Source organism: Sarcophilus harrisii, chromosome 2 (genome assembly GCF_902635505.1).
Source record: "Sarcophilus harrisii chromosome 2, mSarHar1.11, whole genome shotgun sequence".
NCBI classification, from domain to species: domain Eukaryota; kingdom Metazoa; phylum Chordata; class Mammalia; order Dasyuromorphia; family Dasyuridae; genus Sarcophilus; species Sarcophilus harrisii.
The window spans coordinates 117,783,755-117,795,124 of NC_045427.1; the positions used below are offsets into that span (position 1 = coordinate 117,783,755).

Genomic DNA, 11,370 nt, shown 5'->3' on the forward strand with positions numbered 1-11,370 from the left:
GCTTCTCCATCACTCTTCTTTTGACATTTTAATCATAATGTTTTAGGCTAGGAAGGGGCCTCTTAAAGAAGTCAGCTTTAGATAACTGGAACATCTAACCCTCAATAATTTAAAAAAGGAGAGGCAATGAAACAGATCAGGCAGATTGAACTGCCTCACCTTTAATTTAAACTCTACAAGAACCTATAATCCAATCAATCAGCCTTAGAATGTGCTCCATAGGATTTAGAGCTGAAAGGAACCTTAGAGAGTACCTGCTTCATTTGATAGATGACCAAATATACCCAGAGATAGGAAGTAACTTGACTGGGATCACACAGTGAGGAAGTAGCTGAGTGAGTATTCATAATTATGTTTTTTGACTTTATATCCAAGTCTTTCATGAATTTCCAAATTAAAAAAAATATCACTTGCTATTCAATCAGCTAGAGATGAGCCTCTCTGGACTTTTGAAGACAGGTATTTAAATAAGAATAAACAATCTATTACAAGATTTGTACTCAAAACCTACTAGTCTATATGGCCCTGGCAAAGCCTTCAGTAACTCAGGGTCTTCTCCAATCCATCAGCAGGAATCAGAGAAAGATTTTAATAGAATCTCCCCTAAAACACACACACACAAATAAGGGGCAGACTCAGAGACTGGTATCAGGTCCCTATGATCATGACTCCTTTACTGACTGAAAAATAAAGAATAGAAAAGAAGCCCAGAATTCAAGGACCTAATGATTATGATTCTCTGGCCTATCCATTTGAATCTTTTTACTTTTCCGCTCCTTCTAAAATGCTACATTTAAAGCCTAAGGAAGAAGGACATTGTGCACATCAATCAGTCACAGCTTTCTTCCCCAGTTAAATCAAAGTACTGGTATCTCAAGAGTCCACAATACAATGGATATTTCTTTCCATTCTCAGGAGACAGATCTCTCAGTAGACCATGAATAAGTTCTAAGGACCAGAATGAGCAATATACAGTCCCTTTCCCTAATTTGGTGACAAAAAAATTTAACTAATATGTACAGTATAGAATGTTGAGGTAGCATTAAATTACAAAGCACATCTAGTGTTTGGAATATAGATTATTGCATTCTTTACAGGAATATGGATTTAAGTAAAAAGAGCAACCCCAAGAAGGCAATATACTTCCCCTTAAAGAAATGTAAAATATATGTATATAATGTGAAATATATATGAACATATTACCACATAAAATTCAAATTGACACAAAAGATAAATTGGGGTAGAAATGGTGATTTTTCATTTTGCAAAATAAAAAAAAATATTCAAACTTCAGAATAATGTGGTAGAAAGAATTCTGGGATTAGAACAAGGGTTTTGATTCAAGCTCCAGCATTGTCACTAGATAGATGGAACATTTCTCAAATCATGTCACCTTTCTGGGTCTCAATTTCCCCATTCAAAAAAATTGAAGATAAAAATACCTTTTCTATGTACAATCGTAGGGAATTTTTTAAAATAAAACTTTGGACAAAAAGGGATAGATATACAGATAGAAATATAAATATACAAACATGTGCTATGTACTGAAAGAATACCAGATTTGGAATCAGATGACCTGGATTTAATTCCAATTGCATACTTATTATCTGTATGACCTTTGGCAAATCATTCAAGTTCTCTGAAACTCAGTTTCCTACTCTGTCAAAGGCAGGTGGAAAGATGATGTCTTTGACACCTTCTAGAGGCAGATAGGTGGCACAATTTCTGGAGCCCTGGTTCTAGTGTCAAGGAAACCTGAATTCAAATGTAGCCTCAGATATTTACTAGGTGTATGATATTAGGCTGCCTCAATTTCCTCATATGTAAAATAGGAATCATAATAGCAATTGAGATAATATTTGTAAAACATTTAGCACCAGGAGTCACATAATAAGTGCTTAATAAATACTTTTTCTTTTGTTCTCTCCAGTTTTAAATTCTATGATCACATTCCATTAAATAGGCAATTTCCCTAGGATATTTAAAATGAAATTTACTTGGCAAAAATTCAATTTCTGCACAAGTTCAGGAGCATATATAGAACATAAGCCCCACATTCAAAAAAGCTATTTGTGGTTTTAGAGGATAAATTGCCTCAAGAAAGCCTCAAGGCAAATGCAAACCACAGGAAACCCTGTGTGGATAAAATAGGGTAGTGGGAAGCAAATGAAATGGATTATTATGTCTCCCCCTCCCTCTTACACCCCCTTTTAAGTTAATTAACCTTTTTTTTTTTCCTTTGAGGAAACTGCCAAAGAACCACCTCTGGAGTCCCCATTTGGAATGCTATTTAATCTTCTGGATGAACAATTTACACAAATGTTCAAGTATGTATATACAGAAGCGCTCTTTCAGACAAACACAAACAAGCATACAAGCAGACTTGGGCTCTCACTGTTTGTCTCCTTGTCTCTCACCATCTCTTCCTATCCGTGATTCTTTTGTCTTTGTCTTTTCTCTGTCTCTTCTTTCTCTGTCTTTGAATTTTTATCTTTTTCTGCCTTTATGCCCCCATCTCTCTCTCTTCCTCTCCCTCTCTCCCTCCCTCCCTTCTTCCCTCTTTTTTCTTTCTCTCTCCCGCCTCTTTCTGTCTCTGTCTCTCTGTGTATATCTGTCTCTGTGTGTATCTCTCTGTATTACTATCTGTCTCTGTTTCTGTCTGTCTCTGTTTCTCTCTCTCTCTCTGTCACACACACACACACACACACACACACACACACACACACACATTATACACACAAGAATCCTCCCTTCTCAAAAGATTCCTGTTTTTCCAAAATCCTGTCTCAACCATTTAACCCAGAGATATCCTCACTAGGACTTATCTAGAGTGTGTTTACATAGCAGCCTTGTTCCTTTCAAACAATTTTTTGAAGCCATTCATTACCTGTTGAGCCATCTCTGCCTCAGAAATCTCATTCTACGTTCTTCTATGTTTTCTCATTCTACATTCTACGTGTTAATACTGCTTTGTCATTAGAAAAGTACCTTTTCCCTCTCTAAAGATGTTGACAACTCCACAAAGGCTGGAGAAAAGGATAGAGAGATTTTATAAGAAAGAGAATTTTACAATCTGAATAGCAGAGCTGATCAGATATTATTTAATCCAAACTACTTATTTTACAGATGTGGAAACTGAGGCCAAGCAAGTTAAAATGATCTGGCTAACATTAAACAAATTGTGTTGTTGTTTAGTCATTCTTCAACTGAATTTGAATCTTCACAATCCTGTTTATGGTTTTCTTAATAAAGATACTAGAGTGGTTTGCCATTTCTTTTCCCAGATCATTTTATAGATGAGGAACAAAAGGCAAAGTGACTAGTCCACAGCTAATAAGTGTCTGAAGTAAAATTTGAACTCAGAAAGATGTCTTCTTGACTCACAGGCAGGCACAATATACACTGTGACACCTAGATGCCCAGGCAAATAGTATCAGACCTGAAATTTGAATTGAGTTCCTACTTCCTATGTAATTATCTTTTAAATTACCTTTTCTCTATAAATATACAAAGGACTTCCAGATTGGATTAATCATACTTACTTATATTTATTAAGTCCTTTAATTTTATAAATGTACATAAAACATTTCCAATATTTTCTCTTTTGATTTTCATATCAGCCCTTTGGGGAGTTCTTGCTATCATCCACATTTTACAAAGAAAAAAAAATTGAGGCTTCCAAGACAGGGCATTAAATCTCCAACTTCAGAGAGCTCTTAAGAATAACAATTTTCATCTCTTAGCTCTAATTGGTTTAAAGAAAGACTCCTACAGGAGATGGACTACATTGGATAACCTCTCTAGGTACTTTCCAGATCCCAGATTCAAATGTGATACACTAATTTAAAAAATATTTTCACAGGTGAAGGGAAAATAGAGCTTATTCTCTCCTCTTTTTTTCCCTACCCAAGCTGGAGAAAGTGAAGAACAGAAGGGGAAGAAAGATTTTACCTAAAAAAAAAATATCAGCAGACTTACTGGACTCCAGTAACCTGAAGTGTTCACAATTGTCAATCCTGGGGCTACCACCAAGCTTTGAATATAAGCATATGATTGATCATATAATTTTGAGTTAGAAGAGGCCTTAGACATCATTCAGTTCAATCTTCTCATTTTACACATGAAGAAGCTGAGTGGGGTGGGGGAGGGGAAAGAGAGAAGAGAGAAGGGGAGTGACTTGGCTATTGGTTAATGTCATATAACACTAAGAAATTAACTCAAGCCCTTTGATTTCAGATTTACTGCTGTTGCTATTAGTTACTATGTCCCAGAACAGGGAAACACAAAGGGGGAAAAAAGGTTTGTTTTTTTGTTTTTGTTTTTGTTTTTTTTAAAGAAAAGGTTGAAAAAAAGGAGAGGAGAAAGTAAAGGAGATAGTTGAGCTGGAAGAGGAGAGAGTAGCAGAGAGGAGAAAAAAGAAATGTAAGGGGAAATAGAGGAAAAGGGGGAAAGAGTTAAATAGCAGAATTTTAAGAAGGCTATTCATGTGCTAAACAGTGACAATCTTCCCTAGCTCCTCCATCCTTCCTTTCAAGTAGCAACCCGTTCGCTTTACGCACGCACAGCAACCCCATCACTCAAAATGATACAATATTACTCCCGTTCTCCTCACATCCCCTCCTTTCAAGGGTCTGGCTCACCTATCGAAGGCGACAGCCGTCATGGAATAGATGCTGGCGAAGACTGCAGCAATCGGGAAGAAGTTGTGAAACTTGCAATAAAACAGTCCGTAATACCATTCGTTATGAATGGCATAGGTGAAGTTCACTACTGTGTTGAAGGCAGCCATAGAAGCTTCTGCGAAGGCTAAGTTCACCAGGAAATAGTTAGTCACTGTCCGCATTCTTTTATGGGCTAAGATGATCCACATCACTACCACATTGCCCACCACGGAGGTCACCACAATAACAGAGTAGGCAGCTGCCCAGAGAACGATCTGCCAGGCCGGTTGCACGAACTGGTTGGCTTCCGAGCTATTGGAGGAGACATTTAGGGAGAGGGCAAGGTCTGAATTACTCTGCAGAATGTTATCCATCGTTCTTCTCGGATTAAAACCTGTGGATCTGCCACGCACGCCCCTAGGGAACGGAGTCCAATGAAGAATAACTGAAGTGCAAAGCTCCAAGCAACAGGAGGTTCAACGTCTCCTGTCAGAATCCTTCCCCGAGATCTGGGCGGATTTCGGGGGGGATTGAGTGATTGCAGAATGGGCAAAGTTGATCTGACTCAGGAAGCTTCGATATTCTTCTCTTCAAGATTAAGCATATGTGTGTGTGTGGGGGGGGGGGTTGTCTCTGTCTAGGTTTTAAGAGAGTAATTGACAAAAGCAATTACTCATCGAATCACAGCTCTTGGAGGCAACTCGGAGCTCTAAATTCTGCAACCGCTTTCTTTGGCGGGGAAAAAGGGATGCTGTGGAAGCCCAAGGGGCACCAGACATAGTGCCCCCTCCAAAAGTTCTGAGCCAAGGACTAGCGATCTGGAGTCAACCTAGCTGGAGAAAAGCCACCTGATTTTTGTCTTGTCGCACAGCGGCACTTGCTGCCACTGCCGCCTGCAGTCCCTCAGGCTACGGCGTGGATGCCACCCCCCCCTCGCTCCTTCCTTCTCAGCTCTGGAGGTGCCAGAGCCTCTGCCTGGAGTCTCAGAGCCTTTTATAGCGCGCTGCAGAGACGTCACGGTTTGTAAAAGGGGAAGTGCTTAGGCTGCGGACCCACTCAGTGGCAACAAACAACGCACCAGCTGCACCAATTGTTCACAGATATATATATTCCTCAATCCTTTCCTTGGTTCTGGGGAAAGAGATGTGTGTGGATGGTGGTGGGGGGAGAGAAGGGACCCGAGTCCGCCTTGGGGCAATTGGTCTCGAGCTGGAAGGTAACTTCAGATGCAGCTACACTTCAACTTCAGTCGGGCTTTGTGTGTGTGTGTGTGTGTGTGTGTGTGGTGGTAGTGGTGGTGGAGGAAGGGTGTGCATTACTTTGGGTGGGGGCAGGAGCGTGTCTCACTGCAGGTCAGGTGGAGATGTATTTTACTCGAAACACTTTGTTAGGGACTTCAAGCGCGAAGCTGGACCTCTCTAGAGCTTACGGGAGACAAGCCGACCTATTGTATACATAGGATGTGGGACTGAGAAGTGACACCTCGGATGCTAGGCTAGCTGCCTGATTCACTCAAAGGAGAAGCGGCCATCCAAGAGGACGAGACATTGGTTTAGTTTGGAACTTCACAGTTTAATCCCGGGAGCAGGGGAAACAACTTTTCCCTGGAGAATTAGTGGTAGTAGGAGTCAGAGTCCTCTTCTCAATGTGCCTACTTTACATTTTCTCTCGTAGAGCTAAAATGCGTAAACGCGTCAGCAGAATTACTGATCTAGCCTACCCAGCCGCATTCCTTAATTCTAGTCTTTGTCTAGAATGGTGGTGGGTCGGGTGCTTTCATTCACACGTGTCCGAGTGACCTGATTGTTGCTTCCTGCAGGGCGCAGTGGGTACCTGGAGCTTGTTCCAGCTGATGGACTCGGGGCCTGGGGCACCGGAGCCTAATCCTAAAGCGCTGCTTGAGCAGCTCTGCTGGGAAAGGTTGTGACCAGAACCATCTCGTCCTAGTCCTGTCTAGCATCCATAGAGCCATTCCCCCCCCACCCCACCCCCCACCTTATGGAATAATGCCCCGTAGTCAGCGAGAGGCTGCTAGAGGAAGGCGCCTGGATATGGTGAAAGAGGGGGAGGGGAAAGGTTCTTTACCTTCGTCTCTCCTCGGTCTCAGATTTTTTTCCTAGGGCTGTTGCCTAGATTGATCCTGCTGACTTGAAATTCAACTTGTCTACGGACAAGTAGGACTTTTGTCCTGATACAGGACTTGGCACATTTGGAGCCAGGCATGGGGCGAAAGTGTGACTATGGGTTTGTCAGCCTTTACCAGAATTCCACTGCATAAAATGTGGTTGAGCTACGCCGCAGAGAAATTATTTCACTTGTAATTGACTCTAGACTTGTATTTCACCGTTTTTCCTCCCTACCCCTGCAACCCCCAATTGTGCCAATGCGCACAATATCAAATCTCTGGAAGGGGTAACAAACCTTGGCTTGCAATCCCCTTCCCTCAAGTGAGCGTGTTGCATATGCAACTATCTACTTTGCATATGTGTCTATATGAGGATCACAGAGTTCTAAGGTGATAAATTGGCAATCCCAAAAATTCCTTCTCTGTCCCTCATCTCTTCTTCTGTGGATCCACTCCTTTTCTAGTTCTTGGATCTACACAAATGATCCTTTTCTCTTCTGCACTATTAGTAATAATAATTTGCATTTATTTCTGTTGATTAAGGGTTTACAAGATGGGTGGTCTGAATATCATTATTTCCATATTATAAATGAAGAAACTAAAATAAGATAAATAATTTGTCCATAATAGCACAATTAAGTGTCGGAGCCAGGATTTACTCCCGATTCCATAATCAGATCCTTTCCTCTGTTACAACACGACTCTTGATAACAATCACTACCAAAACAATAGCTTATATTTATAATATTATAATGTTATAAAATCTTTTCTTACAATAACCCTGTGAAGAAAGCAGCATAAATATTACTTTTTTTTTAACTGTTGGGGAAACTAAGTTTGATGCATCCCTTTCCTTTTTCTTTTATTGAAGGATAGAGTTGCAGGGTGTATAAGAATTCTCTTCCAACTTTCTTTCTCTCAAACCTACCACAGAGATACAAGAAATAATTGTTCTGTCCGTTATTTCTCATAGTTTTTTTTTTTTTAATACTGTATTGCCTGTGTATTCTTTTTTTATTGTTTTAATTTAATCCAATAAAATACATAGATTTACATTAATCATCTCCATACTTTAGATTTTGAGAGTGGATAGAACACCCTTTAGGGAGAGTGGGAAAGAACTAGCCACAAATTAGGGTTTTGACTAAAATCAATCCCGAAAACAATCTTAGTCTAATTTGCTCTTCCCTTTAAGCATATATGAGATCTATTTTGAGTCTGTCATTGTACATTAAGCACGGCCATATTTTGTCTTTTCCACATCCACAAAGTAGTTATCTTATCTGCCTTCTTTCATACAATTTTCCTTCCAGTACTTTATGTTCCAGCTAAATAATTACTAGTTGTCCCTCCATCTCATCTATTCCTCTCCTGCCTTGCTTTATCAGAACAGATTGTTCTTCCTCATCTGCACCTGTTAAAATTATTTTTTTTTCAAGGCCTAGGCTCAGGATCACCTCCACCAGGAAGCCTTCTATGATCAATTCAGATTAATGATCTCTTTCTTCCTTCTTATGATGTTATTGAGCTATAAGAGTACTAGTGTGTACTCCACTACTGTTTCTGTATTTGTTTTTCCTTTATTATCAAAGAGTATGATACAGTGAACGATGTCTTGATTTGCCTGTGAATTGGATTTAAGAGGCAGAGTTGAGCAAAGTTGTTAGCCTCATTCCTTCTTTCTGAGTCATCCAAGTCCAGTGTCAGGATAAAAGTCCAGATACCTGGAAATGGCTTAAGGAGGCAATAAATGACCATTGCATCTTCTATGTCTGACCAAGCTCCAAACACTCCACAACATCTACTTCAACTCCCTTCATGGACTTTGGAACAAAAATGTTCTCTTCTGCCCCTTCCACTCCAATATAGAGCAAAGGTTAAAGAGAATGAACAGATAATTCACTAAGAGTAAATAGATAAATGCAAACTATTACAAACTACACAATATCTCTCAAATTGACTAATAACCAGAACAATGCAAATCATGATAGATAAGATAGTGCTTTGTACTCACTAGAATTAAGTAATAAACATTCTATTTTTGCTTATATTTTATATCTGGCACTGTGCTAATTGTTGTAAATATAGAGATAAAAATGAAATACTCTCTGCCCTCAAGGAGCAATATTCTAAATTTAGTGTTAATGAGGCTTAGGGAAGGGAAACACTCTAATGTATTAACATTGTTAGTGAGACTATAAACTGGTGGGTAAATTTTGGAGAGCAATTTGGCAATATACACCTAGATTCACAAAACTGATCATATCTTTTGTTCAACTGATTCCATTTCCAGATTTTATATAGCTAGAGATATAATAGATATAAATTGATTGATATATACACACATATATAGAGAGATACTATGCACATATATATGTGTGTTTCACCATATATATATATATATATATATATTTTTTTTTTTACAAGATAGTCATAGCTATTCTATTTGTAACATTCCCAATCTAGAGGGGAAAAAAACTCAGTGTGTCTAACAATTGGAGAATAATGATTAAATTATGGTATATTAAGATAATTAAATATTATGATGTCTCACCTGCAAAATGAGAAATATAGATCATACAACTTCAGGGAGATCATCTATATCAGGGCTTCTTAAACTTTTTTCCTTTTCCCTTGAGAAATTTTTACATGACCTCAGGTATATAGGTTTATAAAATAGGTATACAAATCAAATACTCATAAGAAATCATAATTTTGTGACCTACACATTCAGTTATAAGATCCCATATAGGGTTTTTACCTACAATTCAAGAAGCTGGGATCTCTACATATTAATAGAAAGCTAGAGAATTTTCTTCTGGGAGGTATGCATAGTAATTTAAAAGAAAGGATTCAAAGGCAGTTAGAACAACCCTACTGGATTTTCTTCTGCTGTCTTTGCCTCTAGTTTTATTTGCATGGTCACTAAATCACTAAGAGAATTAACTCTAGAAGAATCAAACATACACTTGACCTAAAATTTTAAAAATTGAAAAAAATTTACTATAATTTCTGCTATGTATGCAAATGCATTTTACAAACAAATAATTACAAAGAGATATTAGAATTTTCCTTTTAAATGGAAATTTTTTATGTAATTATATTTGCCTTATGGGTTAAAAAAAATTCTGTACCAATTGATGAAGCTTTTTGCCTGAGAAATTGATGAAGTTTGGTCCTTTTAGGTATTCTTAAATTCCATCTTTAATGAGGTTGATGTTGGTAGAGGAAAGCAAAAATATCCAGAGCTAAATCAGTAGAATTAAAATTATATATACAGAATATCTCTAGTCCTACATTTTAAAGTCAGAACAGGGCAGAGTTGACAAGAATTTTTTTGAAAAAGAAGGGAGACAGAACCTGAAGTGATAGAAATTTAGAAAGGCCTAGATTGATAATCCAGAACAAAACATTTTTTTTTGGCTATACTAAATCTAAGCCTTCCTGACCCAAAGCATAGACTCCTACCCCATATGCCATGTAACCTCTCTTTAAATTTATACTAAAATTCCTGTAGCACTTTGTCTGACTCCCTTTTATCCTTATCATTTCTACCTTGTAACATATAATATATGTGTGTATATGTGTATTTGTAGATTATGCACATGCATGTGTACGTGTATATATACTTATATGTATTTATATGAATATATGCATATGTATATACATACATATATATATACACAGATAATATTCCATAATTCTCCTGTCCCCATTATTCTATAAGGGTCTCAAGGACTAGTACTATGGTGGTGGTGGTGTTTTTTTTAAATCTCTATTACCAGTACAGAATATACTGTCCACAGTAGATATTTTAAAATATTCTCCCTCAAGTCCTTTCTTCTCAGCCTATTTATTGTACCTCAATGTATCCAGGACTGTGAGACTAGAGGAGCCAAAGTTATAAGCTTAATAATCTAGTAATATATGTCAAAGACCCTCAAGTTCTGATTTCAAATTCTTGATGAATACAGATACATACACAGATGCAACACACACATACACATAGACAGAATACATCTTCTAATTCATATATATGTACATATATAAAATATCTCATGTAATATAATGTATTATATATTCATATTTATAAGGCATTATATATTCATATTTATGTGAATTATATATTCAATTTCAATTGAATTCAAATATTTATATGTTCTCTAAACATACAATATATACCTAAGAAATGAGAAGACAGGTATTTTTAATATATATAACATTTTATATTATATCATATGTATACAGAGAATGAGAGAAAATATTTCTCACTACTAAGAGATGTGAAAAAGAAGACATAGTGTTCAAGATGTCAGATCTAGCAAACTACTTCCCTAATGGGAAATAGTCTATTCAAGTTCAAAATTCAGGTCCATCTTTTTTAGAATTTTTTCCCTTAGATCAAAGGTACAAAGAAAGAAAAGTGATAAGTCTAAATGTTGAGAAAGAGCTTTGAACTCCATTGGTCATACGACTCCAGATGTTGTTACTGCTGATTCTGTGACTTAAAAACACTGAGAGCAAGAAAAGTATGAAGTTTACATGTAATGTTTGGTGTAATGGAAAGAGAACTGGATCTGGAGG

General features: G+C 37.5%; 1 protein-coding gene across 1 annotated transcript in view; it reads right to left on the reverse strand.

The window, feature by feature from the left end:
* The window catches only part of TACR1 (tachykinin receptor 1), a 149,786-nt gene extending 144,063 nt beyond the window's left edge, over positions 1 to 5,723 (reverse strand). The window contains exon 1 of the mRNA XM_003757967.2: positions 4,641 to 5,723. Coding sequence (XP_003758015.1) covers positions 4,641 to 5,035 — 395 coding nt within the window. The 5' untranslated portion in view covers positions 5,036 to 5,723. The remainder of the gene's footprint in view (positions 1 to 4,640) is intronic.
* Positions 5,724 to 11,370: the final 5,647 nt, after the last annotated feature.